The 19,679-nt window shown below is 42.0% G+C and overlaps 1 protein-coding gene across 2 annotated transcripts in view; it reads right to left on the bottom strand.

The window, feature by feature from the left end:
* Positions 1-19,679, bottom strand: part of ntn1a (netrin 1a) — a 97,283-nt gene that overhangs the window by 14,104 nt on the left and 63,500 nt on the right. Inside the window, exons 4-5 of one of the 2 annotated variants that reach the window (XM_036940471.1) lie at positions 14,167-14,316; positions 11,698-11,751 (exon numbers count right to left, since the gene is read on the bottom strand). In XM_036940471.1, the coding sequence (XP_036796366.1) occupies positions 11,698-11,751; positions 14,167-14,316 (204 nt within the window). The remainder of the gene's footprint in view (positions 1-11,697; positions 11,752-14,166; positions 14,317-19,679) is intronic. The other variant, XM_036940472.1, reaches the window with a different exon arrangement.

The raw sequence follows: 19,679 nt of genomic DNA, 5'->3' as shown, positions 1-19,679 counted from the left end.
ATTAGCGGCCCATGAAGCGTTAGCCAAAGCCCTTTCAGGTGTCCACTCCTCCACAGTGAACAAATAAATACCTGACACAGCTAGGGCCCCGCCATGGGCCTCATTTATAACCATTGCGTACATTTCAGACTAAATATCTGCATGTGCAATTTCTGAAAATAATACGTATGTCTAAAAAAATGTATATTTATAGACTTGGCGCACGCCATACATATGCATGTTTCCCATTATAAATCAGCCCATTGTAAAACTGTGCATTATAACTCCGCCTGGAAGCACCCTGCATTCACCTTTCATGGTTACAATAAACTCATTTATTTACTGTATAACCTGGAACTATTAGAATTAGGCCACGGCAGTTTCAACAATAAATGTTATCAAATGTTTATGGAGGTGTTGCCAGAATGTTTTCATCTTTTGCAGTAATTTATTCTGTATTTTTTTCAAATGATTGTGACAGTTTCTGAAAGAAGAAACAATGGAACATTTATTTGGACCTGTCAGCAGAAGTTTGAATTCAACAATGTTTTGCATTGACTTTTTCCCCAAATATTCCGGACTGTCGTGAATTCTGTACCATTGTCTTTTTATTACAGTAGGCTACTGTACATGCATACTTCAATGTAAAAGATCAACTGTCTGTTCACCTGTGAAATTCGACTGTATGTTATAATCTGCGCTGCCTTATAGGATCACATCGGCTACAGCAAAACTAGAAATACAGTGCCTTCAGAAAGTATTCAGACACGTTAGCTTTGTTGTTATAGTAAAAATGGATTAAATACACAAAAATCCTAAGCAATCTACACACAATAACCCCCTAATGACAAAGTGAAAACACGTTTTTAGAAATGTTTGCAAATGTATTAAAAATAAAAAACAGATACCTTATGTAAATAAGTATTCAGGCCCTTTGCTATGAGACTCGAAATGTAGCTCAGGCGCATCCTGTTTCCATTGATCATCCTTGATATGTTTCTATAACTTGATTGTAGTCCACCTGTGGGAAATTCAATTGATTGGACATGATTTGGAAAGGCACACACCTGTCTATATAAGGTCCCACAGTTGACAGTGCATGTCAGAACAAAAACCAAGCTATGAGGGTCAAAGGAATTGTCCGCACAGATCTGGGAAAGGGTACCACAATATTTCTGCAGCATTGAAGGTGCCCAAGAACACAGTGTCCGCCATCATTCTTAAATGGAAAATGTTTGGAACCACCAAGACTCTTCCTAGAGCTGGCCGCCCGGCCAAACTGAGCAATCGGAGGTGAAGGGCCTTGGTCAGGGAGGTGACCAAGAACCTAATGGTCACTCTGACAGAGCTCTAGAGTTCCTCTGTGGAGATGGGCGAACCTTCCAGAAGGACAACCATCTCTGCAGTACTCCAACGATCAGGCCTTTATGGTAGTGGCCAGATGGAAGCCACTCCTCAGTAAAAGGCACATGACAGCCCGCTAGGAGTTTGCCAAAAGGCACCTAAAGACTCTCAGACCTTGAGAAACAAGATTCTCTGGTCTGATAAAACCAAGATTGAACTCTTTGGCCTGAATGCCAATCGTCACTTCTGGAGGAAACCTGGCACAATTCCTACGGTGAAGCATGGTGGTGGCAGCATCATGCTGTGGGGATGTTTTTCAGCAGCAGGGACTGGGAGACTAGTCAGGATTGAAGCAAAGTACAGTTAAATCCTTGATGAGAACCTGCTCAGACTTAGACTGGGGTGAAGGTTCACCTTCCAACAGGACAACGACCCTAAGCACACAGCCAAGACAACGCAGGAGTGGCTTCGGGACAGTCTCTGAATGTCCTTGAGTGGTCCAGCAAGAGCCTGGACTTGAACCCGATCGAACATCTCTGGAGAAGCCTGAAAATAGCTGTGCAGCAACGCTCCCCATCCAACCTGACAGAGCTTGAGAAGATCTGCAGAGAAGAATGTGAGAAACTCCCCAAATACAGTTGTGCCAAGCTTGTAGCGTCATACCCAAGAAGACTCGATGCTGTAATCGCTGCCAAAGGTGCTTTGACAAAGTGCTGAGTAAAGGTCTGAATACTTATGTAAATGTGATATTTCAGTTTTTAAAGTTTTATAAATGAGCAAAACATGTTTTTGCTTTGTCATTATGGGGTATTGTGTGTAGATTGATGAGGGGGGGAAAACAATTGAATACAATTTAAAAATAAGGCTGTAACGTAACAAAATGTTTAAAAAGTCAAGGCCTATCTATTTAGGCTAGGTACTGTGCAGTATGTATAGAGCCATGTCATCATGGAATGCTCTGCCGCCAGAGGTTAGTCAGGCAAAAAGCAAGTTTAGCTTGAAAAAAAACTGATGATCTATTTAGGCTACTAGGCCCAATTAAATGAGAGATGCATCGTTGTTTGTTGTATGGCTACTTCGGGAAAATGACCCAATCATGGCTACAAATAGGAGGAATTTATTCTGCAGCGGTTATGAAAATAAAATAAACAGGAAATCGATTCCTAAAGTGCCTGAAGAAGGTTTTCACACCCCTTGAATTTGTTCGCATTTTGTGTTACAGCCTGAATTTAAAATGTAGTTACTTGATATTCTATGGCCTACACGCCTACATGTCAAAGTGGAATTGTGTTTTTAGAAATGTTTATAAATGAATAAAAAATGAAAAGCTGAAATGTCAATAAGGATTCAAGCCCTTTGTTACGGCAAGCCTACAAAAGTTCAGGAGTGAAAATGTGATTAACAAGTCACATAATAAGTTGCATGGACTCACTCTGTGTCCAATAATAATGTTTAACAGGATTTTTGAATGACTACTTCATCTTTGTACCCCACACATACAATTATCTATAAGGTCCCTCAGTCAAATAGTACATTTCATACGCAGATTCAACCACAAAGACCAGGGAGGTTTTCCAATGCCTTGCAAAGAAGGGCTCGCATTGGTAGATGAGTAAACAAATACAATGAACAGACATTGAATATCCCTTTGAGCGTGGTGAAGTTCTTAATTACACTTTGGATGGTGTATCAATACACCCAGACACTACAAAGATACAAGCATCCTTCCTAACTCATTTACCGGAGAGGAAGGAAATCGCTCAAGGATTTCACCATGACTTCAAAACAGCTACAAAGTTCAATGGCTGTGATAGGAGAAAACGGAGGATGTAGTCACTCCACAATACTAATCTAAATGACAGAGTGAAAAGAAGGAAGCCTGTAGAGAATTCAAATATTACAAAACATGAATCCTGTATGCAACAAGTCACAAAAGTAATGCAGCAAAAATGAAATTCACTTTTTGTCCTGAATACAAATCGTTATGTTTGGGACATTTCCAACACATCACTGAGTACCACTCTTCATATTTTCAAGCATGGTGGTTGCTGCATCATGTTATGGGTATGCTTGTTATCGGCAAGGACTAGAGGTTTTTTTTTAGGATTAAAAGAAACGGAATAGAGCTAAGCACAGGCAAAATCCTAATGGAATACCTGGTTCAGTCTGCTATTCAACAGACACTGGGAGACAAATTCACCTTTCAGAATGACAATAAAATAAAACAATTGCTTACCAAGACAACATTAAATATTCCTGAGTGGCCTAGTTACAGTTTTGACTTAAATCGGCTTGAAAATCTATGGCAAGACTTTAAAATGGCTGTCTAGCAATGATCTACAACCAACTTTGACATTTTTTAAAATAATAATAGGCAAATATTGTACAATCCAGGTGTGGAAAGCTCTTACCCAGAAAGACTCAGCTGTAATCACTGCCAAAGGTGATTCTAACATGTATTGACTCAGGGGTGTGAATACTTAAGTAATTTAGTTATTTCTGTATTTCATTTTCAATACATTTGCAAGAAATTCTAAAACATGTTTTCACTGTGTAATCATGGTGTATTGTGTGTAGATGGTTGATTTTTTAAAACATGTATTTAATCCATTTTGAACTTTTAACACAACAAATATGGAATAAGTCAAGGGCTATGACCACTTTCTGGTACTGTATGTCAAATTATTTTAGATTCCAAAAATAAAATACATTGATTTTCACTCTTATCGCTAATGGCTAATGGCAGCATATTGTTGTTATGTTTTCCAGTTTTTTTTGTGGGGGTTTTGGGGAAAAATCATGTCATGTCATATCCCCAATTTTGCACACAATACTTGCATGTTTTGCAATACAATATGGGCGAAAAATGGGCGCATGCATGTTTTAGGGGTATATTTTATATGTACACAACATTTATAAATGAGGCCTCTGAACTGTACTGTGCTGGCTCAGACATTTAGTTTATTCCACCACAGTTTCAGCAACTATGGTAGATGCATCAGGCCAGCCTAGTACTGCTTGCTTTAACTCGGGTCGGTTAGGTAATGTGAAAAGGTAACATGTTTGTGATGAATTACTGGGACTTTAAGTGTGTATCCACACAGCCCATTTCTCTGAGTTAACCTTGACAGAAAAGGTGCCATGGCTTTCCTGATTGCCCCACGCTGTGCTGTCACACAGCCAGTCACCTTCAGTAAAGAGTGTATGACGCGAGGCCAAACATAGAAATTAAAATGATTTGTTCCCCTTTATTCACCCCACATTTTTCTTCTTTCCCTCTCTAACTGACACACATCGGATCCAGAGTACTCTACCGGCACAGTTCCCTCAACTCTCTGAAAAAGCTTTAATAGTGTTATCTTTTCACAAAGTGAGAGATGAAGGGAAAGAGAGAGAGAGGGAGTGAGAGGGAAGGATGAGTAGAGGAGGGGGTGATTGGGCTGGTAGGAGGAAGGATAAGACCTTTCAGCCAGCCTGAATATGAACAAACTTCATTGTTGCGACCAGGTCCTTGCTCCATGCCTGCCTTATACTTCCCTTTATATTCTGGGTGAATGAGGTTGCCTGGGTAACGCTGAATTGAGGAAAAATGCACCCAAAGTAGAGGAGGGCGGGAGAGTGGCTGGGGGGACACTAGAAGAGGACGAAGTTGGTTGGCGGGGTGAGGGGATTCAAGTAAACCTAAAATCGTCTCAGCTGATGGGGTTGGAGAAGGTAGTTGTGAGGGGGGGGGGGGGGGAATGGCACAGTAGATGAAATTGAGTCTATACTAGGCAGAGCGGCGCCTGATTTCCATGTAAATGATGACCCGGACCTGTGGAAAAGGCTGCTTTTGTTTTCCCATAAACCCCCTTGATGGCATCATGATACTTTCCTTTGATAGCGCTCGTTGGCCATTAGTGTACTCCTGAGACGAGCACCCCCAGATCCCCATACAGGACCAGGCAGTCCCCCACCGCGAGGACAAATGTACCCTTTGTGTGGGACACTCTAGTCAGGGGAAGTGGAATGAGTCCAGTGGCGCTGAGCTCTGTGCACCTCCCCTCCGCGCCTCCTCTCTCCATCCCCTCTCTACGCTCTCTTACTGGGAGGTGTCGTTCCCGTTGTTTCTCGGTTGTTTGAGCGAGGAAGGAGAAGCGCTGAGAGACACTCTTTTGCCGCCTGGACGTGTCAGGGCTTCTTTAGCAGTGGGAGAGATTGATTGACACCCTCCACACAGACGTTTACAGTCTTTTAAATCCTAGGCACATTTTTCAGACTTTTATCTATGTGGATAAAAGTAGCGCAAAGACCTAGACAGGACCCAGTGACAGGGACCTGCTTAGCTGGAACAAAGAGGTGTAAATAGGGGCATGGGGGAGGCCTTTCTCCTCCCTACGTCTTTCTTCTCCGTGAACAAGACTGATTGAGAAACAAATTGTGGCAAATAAAGCATGTAATTAGATTATAGCCACAGTGCCGGGGCTGTTGGGCTGCTGGAACCATAGCAGTAGGGCTGGACCCTGTCCAAAAAGAGGGCGTTTTCTTCATTGTTTTCTTTCTTTCTTTGTTTCTTCATTTCTTTCTTCTCTCTGGCCGTGTCCAGTGTTGTTGTAGTACTTGAGACCAGTCTCGAGACCAAATATTGAGTGTCTCGGTCTTGTCTCTGTGTAAGGAAGAACAAACTGTTCCTCTGAAATATGAACACAGAACATTTGGAACTCTTATCGTTGGTGATATGACACACTTACAATCATGGTGTTGAATTGGACTAGCATTTGTCTGGCCTAGGTCTTGACTTGGTCTTGAATCGGTCTCGATTTGCTCCGGTCTTGGTCTTGAATCGGTCTCACTTTAGATGTTCTCAAACACAACACTGGCCGTGTCCAACACCCATAACACCCATAACAGTAGGCATTTTTGGTATGTTAAAAAAAAATGGTATGCTTTAAAAGTCATGTCATAATCATTTTGGCTTTTCATCTACTACAATTTCGCTGCCTGCTATTGAGGAAGAGAATCCTCTTTTCAGATCCAGGCGTGTTTGACAGCAGCTGATAGTGAGACCTGCTGCACCATAATGATAGAATGGAGGGAAACGGTGCAGTTTCACATCAGATGACGTATTCTCAGTAAGGGTGAGTCTAGTATGGTGATATCTGTTGCCTATTGAATACATTTTGACTGAACAGAAGGTTCTAAATAGTATGTGGTATGGTTAGGACACAGTATGCACTTTTAGTAAATAGTATGTGGTATGGTTAGGACACAGTATGCACTTTTACTAAATAGTATGTGGTATGGTTAGGACACAGTATGCAGTTTTACTAAATAGTATGTAGTATGGTTAGGACACAGTATGCACTTTTAGTAAATAGTATGTGGTATGGTTAGGACACAGTATGCAGTTTTGCTAAATAGTATGTGGTATGGTTAGGACACAGTATGCACTTTTACTAAATAGTATGTGGTATGGTTAGGACACAGTATGCAGTTTTACTAAATAGTATGTGGTATGGTTAGGACACAGTATGCAGTTTTACTAAATAGTATGTGGTATGGTTAGGACACAGTATGCAGTTTTACTAAATAGTATGTGGTATGGTTAGGACACAGTATGCAGTTTTACTAAATAGTATGTGGTATGGTTAGGACACAGTATGCACTTTTAGTAAATAGTATGTGGTATGGTTAGGACACAGTATGCACTTTTAGTAAATAGTATGTGGTATGGTTAGGACACAGTATGCACTTTTAGTAAATAGTAGGCAAGACAGATTTCGGACACAGCCTCTCTCTCTCTCTCTCTCTTTCATTCATTCTATCATCCTGAAGTAAGGGAAAAGTTGTGTTTTCGATCCCAGTGAGTGACAGCTGGGAAACAACAGAGAGCGAAAGCATCTATTTATGATTCATGACATGATGCTTTTGTGGGTTGTTTGTTTTGGGCGGCATGTTCTGTGGAACCAATCTGAAAACAAGAGTGTGGTCATCCCTATTACTGCAATTGAGTTTCAGTGGAGTCAGTGGGCAATGATGCTGGCTCCATCCCAACATGCAGACAACAGACGAGAGTGAGAGAGGCTGATGCCAATGTGTTCATGTTGTGAGAGCCAGGCTGAGATTGCCAAGCCATAAATCATATTGTGAGTTTAGCATCGATGATGATGATGATGATGATGGACACGCTGATACAATGCTATTACGATGCTATTTTCTTCCCGTTCTCTTTCTCTCCCTCACTCTCGGGTCACCATTTCTCTCTCTCTCCCATATTAAACTTGGAGCAGGTAATAACATCCCATGACACAACACTAAAGCCCAGTGAGGCAGCAGAGAGTATTAACAGGGTGTAATGGCTGTCGTGGGTTGAAGAAGGTGAAGAGGACCAAAGTGCAGCGTGGTACGTTTTCATGATGTATATTTATTTGAACTCAGAACACTACGATCAAAATAACAAAAATAGACCAACACGAAACAGTTCTGTCTGGTGCAGACACAGAGACAGAAAACAACTACCCACAAACACAGGTGGGAACAGGCTACCTAAGTATGTTTCTCAATCAGAGACAACGATTGCCAGCTGCCTCTGATTGGGGGCCATACCAGGCCAAACACATAGAAATACAAAACCTAGACTACAAAACATAGAATGCCCACCCCAACTCACGCCCTGACTAAACTATAACAGAGACATAAAAAAGGAGCTAAGGTCAGGACGTGACACAGGGTGTGTAGAGTGGACCCAGAGAGAGACTCATGTCCCAAATATCCAGGGAGGGTCTCACCGCAAATCCTGAACCCTTCCAGCCATCATCATTTTCATCATCATCATCATCGTGGCCCATTATCTTGGATCATGTTCATAAGGGCACACTGTCCCGAAACGTTTTGTAACTGAAAACGAGCTCTTCTCATTGGACGTCTTTCGACAGTAACTCCCCGTTTTATAACGGTTCTGACTGTTTTCTTCCATTTTGTGCCTAATGAATACCACGTCACTGGTTGGTATCATGGTGGTCAGCTCAGCTGTTATAATCTCCTTCACATTCCGTTGCTCTACAGACATCTCTGTCAGGCGAGGACCAAGGGGGAGTGACTACTCACACTATCCGTGACCTAACCGCACAATATGTGTTTTGTCTGGGCCTTGCCTTCCGAGGTATTCGCCATGCATTCCACCCCTCCATGTGCTCGGGGAGGTGGGGAACCCAGAACACGTCGCTGGAGACAAATGAATAGCCCCCCCCCCCACTTCCCTCAACCGAGTCCGATGGGGTTGAGGTAGGGGGGAGGCACCTGCTGCACATCTGTCCAGCCTCGCCTATAATCAGCCCACCCCAAGCATACCGGTTTCTTTTCCTTTAGTCCAACCTTACAAACCAAAGTAGCAATAAGGTCATGACTCATCACTTAGTCTCTCTATCTAGATAAAACAATGTATATATATCTGCATATCGCTCTCTCTTTCCCTCTACTGAACAAAAATATAAACACAACATGTAAAGTGTTGGTTTCATGAGCTGAAATAAAATATTTCAGAAATGTTCCATTGCACAAAAAGCTTATCTGTCTCAAATTGTGTGCACACATTTCTTTACATTCCTGTCAGTGAGAATTTCTCCTTTGCCAAGATAATCCATCCACCTGACAGGTGTGGCATATCAAGAAGCTGATTAAGCAGCATGATCCTTACACAGGTGCTGGGGACAATAAAAGGCCACTCTAAAATAAAAGGCCGCTCAGTTTTGTCACACAACACAATGCCGCAGATGTCTCAAGTTTTGAGAGAGCGTGCAATTGGCATGCTGAGTGCAGGAATGTCCACCAGAGCTGTTGCCAGAGAATTTAATGTTCATTTCTCTACCATAAGCTGCCTCCAACGTCATTTTAGAAAATTTGGTAATACTTCCAACCGGCCTCACAACTGCAGACCATATGTAACATTCGGCTACTTCACCTGCGGCATCGTCTGAGATCCTGAGGCCCATTGACGTGCCATTCATCCGCCCCCATCACCTCGTGTTTCAGCATGATAATGCACGGCTCCATGTCGCAAGGGTCTGTACACAATTCCTTAAAACTGTAAATGTCCCAGTTCTTCCATGGCCTGCATACTCACCAGACATGTCACCCATTGAGCATGTTTGGGATGCTATGGATTGACGTGTACGACAATGCGTTACAGTTTCCTGCAATATCCAGAAACTTCACACAGCCGTTGAAGAGGAGTGGGACAACAATCAAAAGGCCACCATCAACAGCCTGGTCAACTCGATGAGAAGGAGATGTGTGGTGCTGCATGAACCAGCTACGGACTGGTTTTCTGATCCACGCCCCTGCCTTTTTTTTAAGGTGTCTGTGACCAGCAGATGCATATCTGTATTCCCAGTCATGTGAAATCCATAGATTAGGGCCCAATTAATTTATTTCAATTCAGTGATTTTGTTATATGAGCTGTAACTCAGTAAAATCTTTGAAATTGTTGCATGTTATATATTTCTTCAGTATGTGTGTGTATATATATATATGCTTCACTAAAGACATAGGCACTCATTTGGGAGACATAGGCACTCATTTGGGGGACTGGTAGTGAGGTAGCCCTGATAAGAACAACCACATCTGTCACCAATCATGTATTGGATGAGATCCCATTTGTCCACGTACTGAGCCATCCAGTGGTTGGCAACAACACATCTGCCACACTGATCCTCAACACCGGCTCCACTAGGTGCCCCCACTAGGCGGTGTCCAGGGAAGGCCAGAATAATTGTCAAAGACTCCAGTTACCCATGTCATAGACTGTTCTCTCTGCTACCGCATGGCAAGCGCCAAGTCTAGGACCAAAAGGCTCCTTAACAGCTTCTACCCCCAAGCCATAAGACTGCTGAACAATTAATCAAATGGCCACCCGAACTGCTGCTACTCGCTGTTTATTATCTATGCATAGTCCCTTTACCTCTACCTACATGTACAAATTACCTCGATTAACCTGTACCCCCGCACATTGACTTGGTTGAGGTACCCCCTGTATATAGCCTTATTATTGTTATTTTATTGTGTTACATTATTACTTTAGTTTTATTTAGTCGATATTTTCTTAACTCTCTTTTTTTTAAACTGTATAGTTGGTTAAGGGCTTGTAAGTAAGCATTTCACGGTAAGGTCAACACCTGTTGTATTGATTTGGTGATATTACAAAACAAAGTGTGAAACGGGGAGAGAAGAGAAGTGGGAGAAAGAGGGGGAAAAAGGAGGGGGGGGGCTTTACTCTCCGACACCAGCAGTACCCTCACTTCCCTGTCAATCTGATCTGTCAGAGCAGCGGTAGAGAAATGAGAGCAGCTGCCAGGCGTTCTCGCACGCTACGATTCCTCTCGCTGTCTGAGAGAGGAACACCACTATGACTACACTTTTCCACAAGCTAGGGGCAAAGAATAAGTCTGTGGCCTGCGTTGCCCCCTGACAGGTTCTTGTGTTGACTTAACTCGTGGCAAATCTTCATTGTCATCTTTGCTCATTTGTAATGCGGTTCTTAACATTCTTTCCTGAATAGTTTATATCACATACCATGTCTCTGGCTTAATTTTCAAGTTTAACAGATGTTTATATAAAAGTGCCTTCAAATTCCATTTCATCTCCCCATGTTGATTAACAAGATTTAACTAAGGAAGTAGTGAATTATATATACAGAGTACTGCTGTGTTTTGACAGTAGCTGGTGGGAGAGTGATGTACGCTGTATCATTTGGAAGAATTTTCCTCTGAACAAGCTACTGTATCCTCTCTCCTGAATTCGAGAAAGAGCTGGCTTCCCTGATTAGCGCCAGAACCCCAAATAACTTTATTTTCCTCTCTCTACCATATTCCCTCTCTTTTCCTCTTAGAGAGAGACAAAATCAACAGATCAACAATATCATGGCCCAGCGCGTTGCCGTGCCAACACCCCACTGCGTTCCTGTTACACCCCACTGTGTTCCAGTTACACAGTTAATTGGATGAAGAGTGTAAGATTAAAGGAGCTACATCCCAAGGCAATGGCTAATTGATTTAATATTTATGAACTTCGAGCGAGGGGGTAGGCAATGGGGATCCAATTTAAACTGTACTCGTTCTAACTAACATTTCACGTGAAGGAAATGTTTAGTTAGAAGGGGTGTGGATGGAAGAGAGGGAGAGCGGTTCTTTCTGTTTTCTGTTCAGCCTAAATACACACTGTAAACCAAATCCTAGCTACAGGCATTATGGGTAGCCAGTGGCATTTAAACAGTTTGATATCAACAAATAAGTCTCAAGAACATGTTCTGATAATCCCACCTTGCAGAGGAATTAGGATCACACAAGCAATTTTAGGATCACACAAGCAGAGAGATAAGGACTGAGACGAGCCACTCACCTGCTGGCTTCTCTGTACTGCTGGCTGTGGTTGTCGGGGGAACAACGGGAATCTCTGTTTCCAGGTAAAAACACAGACAAAAGTTAGCTTCATTATGTTTTAATACATTCGCCATAGGATTAAAGACAACTGTTATTTTGATGAATGAGTTATGTAAAATAAGACGAGTATACAATAAGAGTGTTTATTTTCCAGCAGACAAGCTTTAGCATTAGTGTACAACCTACAGTTTTTCAGTAGATGTAGACGTGCCGTGTGGGGTAACCGTACGAAGGGATGGTTACTGGTTAGGTTTCACTTGTAGAGACTTACTCTCTCAGCTGTACAGCATCCATATTAGGAAGTCTTGAGAACGGAGGACTTCCTAATATGAATGCCGTACAGGTGGAGCTACCTGGCAGATCAGATCAAAGGGGAACAGCGAGATGCAATCTTAAGATCTGGAGGGGAGATATCAGGGAGGGGTGTGAAATCTGTAACGTCTCTCCCCTCACGCCTCTATTCGCCCCCACGACGAGGTCTCTGCGGTTTTGCATCCAAGACTTCATTCTCTCAGCTCTACTTCACCCTCTCGTGTCGGCTATTCACAGAGGCAGGAAGTTGACGTTTGAAGTAAGCCATGCATAAAGAGAGCTCCTATTATCTCCAAAGGAGCAGGATGGTAACATTAGATGTAGATATAAAACATAATGCATTTTGTTACACTGGCGGCAAAAGGGATATAAAACCACCGAAACAGGTGAGTAAGCAGTGAGGGGAAGCAAGGACAGACAAGCACAGATACCGCTGTATAAGAACACATAGATCAAAGGAAAGGGTGGCAAGCTAGATAAGATACACAGGAAAGGAGTACAATAGCAGTGTACCGTCATGCATAGATGAAGATTCTGTGTGGTAAAGGAAGAAAGAATCGAGTCTTTTGATCAACACCTCTGATTGGGATAAGTCCTGCAAACTAATCAAATCAGGCAGTATAGTATACAATACTGTATACTGTATATAAACATTAGGAATCTAAAAGTTTACTCATCATAGGGGCGGCAGGTAACGTAGTGGTTAAGAGTGTTGGGCCAGTAACCAAAAGGTCGCTCCCGTACTGCCTTTGAGCAAGGCAGTTAACCCTCAACAACAACTGCTCCCCGGGCGCCGGTGGACATCGATTAAGGCAGCCCCCCGTACCTCTTTGATTCAGAGGGGTTGGGTTAAATTCGGAAGACATATTTAAGTTGAATGCATTCAGTTGTAGAACTGATTAGGTATCCCCTTTCCCTTAATTGTTTAATTTATACAGGCTTAATTTGTTATTTTCTCATTAAGAATCGAAGCGTCTGTCTTGTGACAAGAAAAATAATTGCTGCCAGAGGCCATGTGGTTTTTACTCCCTACTGATTACTCTGTCACTGCTAATCGACCTGCCAAGCCCTGATAGCCGATCAGGATTCAGCCACGCGTGCCAGATCACATAATAATAATAATGAGCCCGTTTCTCATAATCAACTCGTATGGTCTGATTTATGGCCCTCCACATTGGAAAGTATATGAAGTCAGAGATATGACATTTTATCCCTCCCTGTTAAAACTGAAATTGGCAAGAGGTTTCAGTATCGCTAAATGTTAATGGGAAGGGCTTTTAAAAAGATTATTTAGCAATTATTGAAGAAACTAAATATTTGTGTTGATCCGATCGCTGGGACCTCAGCATCTCCAAGTTTCACACCTCCGACTGAGTGGATCGACTTTCCCAGGAAAATGGAAGATATCAGATTCCAATGGAGTTTGTAAGTTTAATTATCCCCTTGGCTTGGACATTGGCCAAAAATATCCCTTCGGAATAATTAATTTCATAAGAGCTTTTGTTTAACCTCCGAATCATAATTTTATTGACTAAAAGCAGCAATTAAAATGTATTGTTTTGGGGTCTGAAAACAAATGCCAAAAAATTCAGATATTTATTTTTGGAGATGCCGATTGCCCTTGGTCATTGGCCCTTTTCCCTTTTTAGCCAATGAGGGACACTGGTGGATCCTAAAGTTGGTGTTCGTTAACTCGGCTCTGGACTTGGCACTGTTGGATTTATGGGGACTGTCAACATGGGGAGGTTGAGGCTTCACAGAGGATTCTGGGGGATGATTTGTTTATTTTAGCTTTCAGATTTACCGGTTGGTCAGAACACTGTGGCTAAACGCTTGTCTGAGGAAACCAATGGAAGAGAGAAAGAGGAAAAGTAGGATTCTGTGTCATGTAGTGTGTGTTTTTCAAGCCAGGATAGAGTGGGGGGGTGGTTGGTTGGTTGGGAGGGAGGGAGGGTTGGTGGTTGGTTGGTTGAGTGAGTTTGTTCCTTTTTGTAAGTTGTCAATTTTCTTTGTGGAGGTGTGCATGAATGTTTAAGCATAGAGATGGAATGGACAAAAGTCATATGTGGCTGGTGAGACAAGTTCAGGCAACTAGGAAAGGCTGGGTTCCACGTACTTATGCAGGGGGCAATGGGCGAGCGGCTCTGCTGGTAGCCTTTAGCGCAGCGGTTGCACGTGATACCAGTCACGCCGTCTTTACAGGGACATTGACCTGTGGTTTGGTTACAGGTTTTGCCAGCAGCACCCACGGGATGGCAATCACATGCTGTGAGGAACAGAAGAGAAGAGGTAAGAGAACACACGTTTGGTGTGGGTGGGGACACAAAAACACGTAACACCCATATACAGAGAGAGCACAGATACAGTACAAAACAACAACAACAGCAGTGGCGGTGGTAACAACAGGGTTGGAAACGTGAGCGTCGAGGACAGAAGAGACAGTGAAGCTTGTGAGGCTTGCTGCAGGAAGAGTGACAGGACTTACTTGGGTCCACAACACGACAAGCTTGACTTGCAGTGCCATCGCTGCAAGAACACACGAACAGCATACACTCATCATATTCAAACTGGCATACAGTACTAGTTGACATTGACTGCTGGGAATCGTTAGCTCTTTCTTTGTGGGAAAGAAGGAGACTAGAGCAGGCGACTGTGTTTACTAGATGATTAAATCAGAGTGATAATCCTGATTGGCTGTTTTTTATTAATCAGTGGTTTGGAACCAAAATGGCTGTCAGATTTCCTCTCTGCCTGGGGAGTCTATCTAAGACATATGCTTCAGGAATGCAACATTTTTTGCCTGCACTAGGCTAACCCCCTGCCTTTATTTTCAACTAAACCCACAGTTGGTCTATCTTGCCAACTAAACTCACTATATCAAGTTTGATAAAGTGTGCAATAACAGATAAACAGTGATAATATATAATGGTAAACTATAGGCAAAGTTTTTCCTTGTGTTTGTTTGTACTGTCATATCCAGGCATGGCGTGGTTACCATAACGATATGTCACACATGACACAAATCCTATATTCTAATCAATACCAGAACTTCTCTAATAATCTTTCCTCTAGTCACCAAGCCCCTAAACTCCATGAGACGTTGTTGCCAGGGTAGCAGGACTATGTGACTTGGGTCTGGTTGTGTGCATCCCATGGGCTGTGTTCCGTGTTGAATGTTTAGAGTATGTCCTACAGAACAACCAACGATGTCGGGGTTTCAGCAAATTTCTGGTTTTCAGCCAGTGATGTCAGGTTTCAGAAAATGACTTTTGGATTCAGCCAGTGATGTCGGGTTTTAGCCTGTGGGCGTATTGTCCTTCAGAATGACCCCTCCCTACATCTCTCTAGTGTCACTTCTCACTATGAGAATCATCAAAGGTCTCAGTTTGAGCTATGCAATTTGAGGTTTTGTGGGTATGAGCGGTTACACTAGTGTTACAGACCACAATGTGCATTCTCGTTCCCCGTGGTGGGAATGTTATGTGAATGTTGCTTAGCCTCTGCTTTTAACTGGAACTCTACTAAATGACTGGATCTAATGACCAGAGAGAGTGTTGAGATTAGGTACAAGATTTTATGAGAAGCTTTTGTTTTTTGGTTGATTCATACAGGCTATGAGCCAGTCTCTCTCTCTTTCAATTTCAATTCAGTTCAAAGGGCTTTATTAGCATGGGAAACACATGTTAACATTGCCAAAGCAAGTGAAGTAGATAATATACAAAAGTGAAATAATCAATAAAAATGAACAGTAAACATTACACTCACAGACGTTCCGAAAGAATAAAGACATTACATATGTCATATTATGTCTATATACAGTGTTATAACGATGTACAAATGGTTAAAGTACAAAAGGGAAAATAAATATGGGTTGTATTTGCAATGGTGTTTGTTCTTCACTGGTCGACCTCTTCTTGTGGCAACAGGTCACAAATATTGCTGCTGTGATGGCACACTGTGATGTTTCACCCAGTAGATTTGTGAGTTTATCAAAATCGGGTTCGTTTTTGAATTCTTTGTGGATCTGTGTAATCTGAGGGAAATGTGTCTCTAATACGGTCATACATTGGGCAGGAGGATGGGAAGTGCAGCTCAGTTTCCACCTCATTTTGTGAGCAATGTGCACATAGCCTGTCTTCTCTTAAGAGCCACGCAGCCTTTCTCAATAGCAAGGCTATGCTCACTGAGTCTGTACATAGTCAAAGCTTTCCTTAAGTTTGGGTCAGTCACTTTTGATGGCATAGAAGGCCATTCTTGCCTTGTCTCTAAGATTGTTCACAGCTTTGTGGAAGTTACCTGTGGTGCTGATGTTTATGTCAAGGTATGTATAGTTTTTTTGTGTGCTCTAGGGCAATGGTGTCTAGATGGAATTTGTATTTGTGGTCCTGGCGACTGGACCTTTTTTGAAACACCATTATTTTGGTCTTACTGAGACTTACTGTCAGGGCCCAGGTCTGGCAGAATCTGTGCAGAAGATCTACAGTGCCTTGCGAAAGTATTCGGCCCCCTTGAACTTTGCGACCTTTTGCCACATTTCAGGCTTCAAACATAAAGATATAAAACTGTATTTTTTTGTGAAGAATCAACAACAAGTGGGACACAATCATGAAGTGGAACGACATTTATTGGATATTTCAAACTTTTTTAACAAATCAAAAACTGAAAAATTGAGCGTGCAAAATTATTCAGCCCCCTTAAGTTAATACTTTGTAGCGCCACCTTTTGCTGCGATTACAGCTGTAAGTCGCTTGGGGTATGTCTCTATCAGTTTTGCACATCGAGAGACTGAAATTTTTTCCCATTCCTCCTTGCAAAACAGCTCGAGCTCAGTGAGTTGGATGGAGATCATTTGTGAACAGCAGTTTTCAGTTCTTTCCACAGATTCTCGATTGGATTCAGGTCTGGACTTTGACTTGGCCATTCTAACACCTGGATATGTTTATTTTTGAACCATTCCATTGTAGATTTTGCTTTATGTTTTGGATCATTGTCTTGTTGGAAGACAAATCTCCGTCCCAGTCTCAGGTCTTTTGCAGACTCCATCAGGTTTTCTTCCAAAATGGTCCTGTATTTGGCTCCATCCATCTTCCCATCAATTTTAACCATCTTCCTGTCCCTGCTGAAGAAAAGCAGGCCCAAACCATGATGCTGCCACCACCATGTTTGACAGTGGGGATGGAGTGTTCAGCTGTGTTGCTTTTACGACAAACATAACGTTTTGCATTGTTGCCAAAAAGTTCAATTTTGGTTTCATCTGACCAGAGCACCTTCTTCCACATGTTTGGTGTGTCTCCCAGGTGGCTTGTGGCAAACTTTAAACAACACTTTTTATGGATATCTTTAAGCAATGGCTTTCTTCTTGCCACTCTTCCATAAAGGCCAGATTTGTGCAATATACGACTGATTGTTGTCCTATGGACAGAGTCTCCCACCTCAGCTGTAGATCTCTGCAGTTCATCCAGAGTGATCATGGTCCTCTTGGCTGCATCTCTGATCAGTCTTCTCCTTGTATGAGCTGAAAGTTTAGAGGGACGGCCAGGTCTTGGTAGATTTGCAGTGGTCTGATACTCCTTCCATTTCAATATTATCGCTTGCACAGTGCTCCTTGGGATGTTTAAAGCTTGGGAAATCTTTTTGTATCCAAATCCGGCTTTAAACTTCTTCACAACAGTATCTCGGACCTGCCTGGTGTGTTCCTTGTTCTTCATGATGCTCTCTACGCTTTTAACGGACCTCTGAGACTATCACAGTGCAGGTGCATTTATACGGAGACTTGATTACACACAGGTGGATTGTATTTATCCTCATTAGTCATTTAGGTCAACATTGGATCATTCAGAGATCCTCACTGAACTTCTGGAGAGAGTTTGCTGCACTGAAAGTAAAGGGGCTGAATAATTTTGCACGCCCAATTTTTCAGTTTTTGATTTGTTAAAAACGTTTGAAATATCCAATAAATGTTGTTCCACTTCATGATTGTGTCCCACTTGTTGTTGATTCTTCACAAAAAAATACAGTTTTATATCTTTATGTTTGAAGCCTGAAATGTGGCAAAAGGTCGCAAAGTTCAAGGGGGCCGAATACTTTCGCAAGGCACTGTAGGTGCTGCTGTAGGCCCTCCTTGGTTGGTGACAGAAGCACCAGATCATCAACAAAAAGTAGACATTTGACTTCAGATTCTAGTAGGGTGAGGCTGGGTGCTGCAGACTTTTCTAGTGCCCTCGCCATTTCGTTGATATATATGTTGAAGAGGGTGGGGCTTAAGCTGCATCCCTGTCTCACTCCACGGCCCTGTGGGAAGAACTGTGTGTGTTTTCTGCCTATTTTAACCACACACTTGTTGTTTGTGTACATGGATTTTATAATGTTTTTCCCCCAACACCACTTTATGTATGTTTTTCCCCCAACACCACTTTCCATCAATTTGTATAGCAGACCCTCATGCCAAATTGAGTCAAAGGCTTTTTTGAAATCAACAAAGCATGAGAAGACTTTGCCTTTGTTTTGGTTTGTTTGTTTGTGTGTTAATTAGGGTGTGCAGGGTCAATACATGGTCTGTCGTACGATAATTTGGTAAAAAGCCAATTTGACATTTACTCAGTACATTGTTTTCACTGAGGAAATGTAGGAGTCTGCTATTAATGATAATGCAGAGGATTTCCCCAAGGTTGCTGTTGACGCATATCCCACGATATTTATTGGGGTCAAATTTGTCTCCACTTTTGTGGATTGGGGTGATCAGTCCAAATATTGGGGAAGATGCCAAAGCTAAGGATGATGTTAAAGAGGTTTTGTATAGTCAATTGGAATTTGTTGTTTATATTTTTTATCATTTCATTGAGGATACCATCAACACCACAGGCCTTTTTGGGTTGGAGGATTTTTATTTTGTCCTGTAGTTCATTCAAGGTAATTGGAGAATCCAGTGGGTTCTGGTAGTCTTTCATAGATGATTCTAAGATTTGTATTTGATCATGTATATGTTTTTGCTGTTTGTTCTTTGTTATAGAGCCAAAAAGATTGGAGAAGTGGTTTACCCATACATCTCAATTTTGGATGGATAATTATTTGTGTTGTTGTTTGTTTAGTGTTTTCCAATTTTCCCAGAAGGGATTAGAGTCTATGGATTCTTCAATTACATTGAGCTGATTTCTGACGTGCTGTTCCTTCTTTTTCCGTAGTGAATTTCTGTATTGTTTTAGTGATTCACCATAGTGAAGGCGTAGACTCAGGTTTTCCGGGTCTCTATGTTTTTGGTTGGACATGTTTCTCAATTTCTTTCTTAGATTTTTGCATTCTTCATCAAACCATTTGTCATTGTTGTTCATTTTCTTCAGTTTTCTATTTGAGATTTTTAGATTTAATAGGGAAGCTGAGAGGTCAGATATACAGTTAAGATTTTCTACTGCCAAGTTTACACCTTCGCTACTACAGTAGAACGTTTTGTCCAGGAAGTTGTCTAAAATGGATTGAATTTGTTGTTGCCTAATTGTTTTTTGGTAGGTTTCCAAACTACATTCCTTCTATCTATAGCATTTCTTAATATTACTCAGTTCCTTTGGCTTTGATGTGTGATTTTGCTGTGGTCTGATAGAGGTGTCAGTGGGCTGACTGTGAACGCTCTGAGAG

Source organism: Oncorhynchus mykiss, chromosome 13 (genome assembly GCF_013265735.2).
Source record: "Oncorhynchus mykiss isolate Arlee chromosome 13, USDA_OmykA_1.1, whole genome shotgun sequence".
In the NCBI taxonomy this organism is placed as follows: domain Eukaryota; kingdom Metazoa; phylum Chordata; class Actinopteri; order Salmoniformes; family Salmonidae; genus Oncorhynchus; species Oncorhynchus mykiss.
Note: the sequence above shows the minus strand (reverse complement) of the source record. Positions and strands in the feature narration are given on the sequence as shown.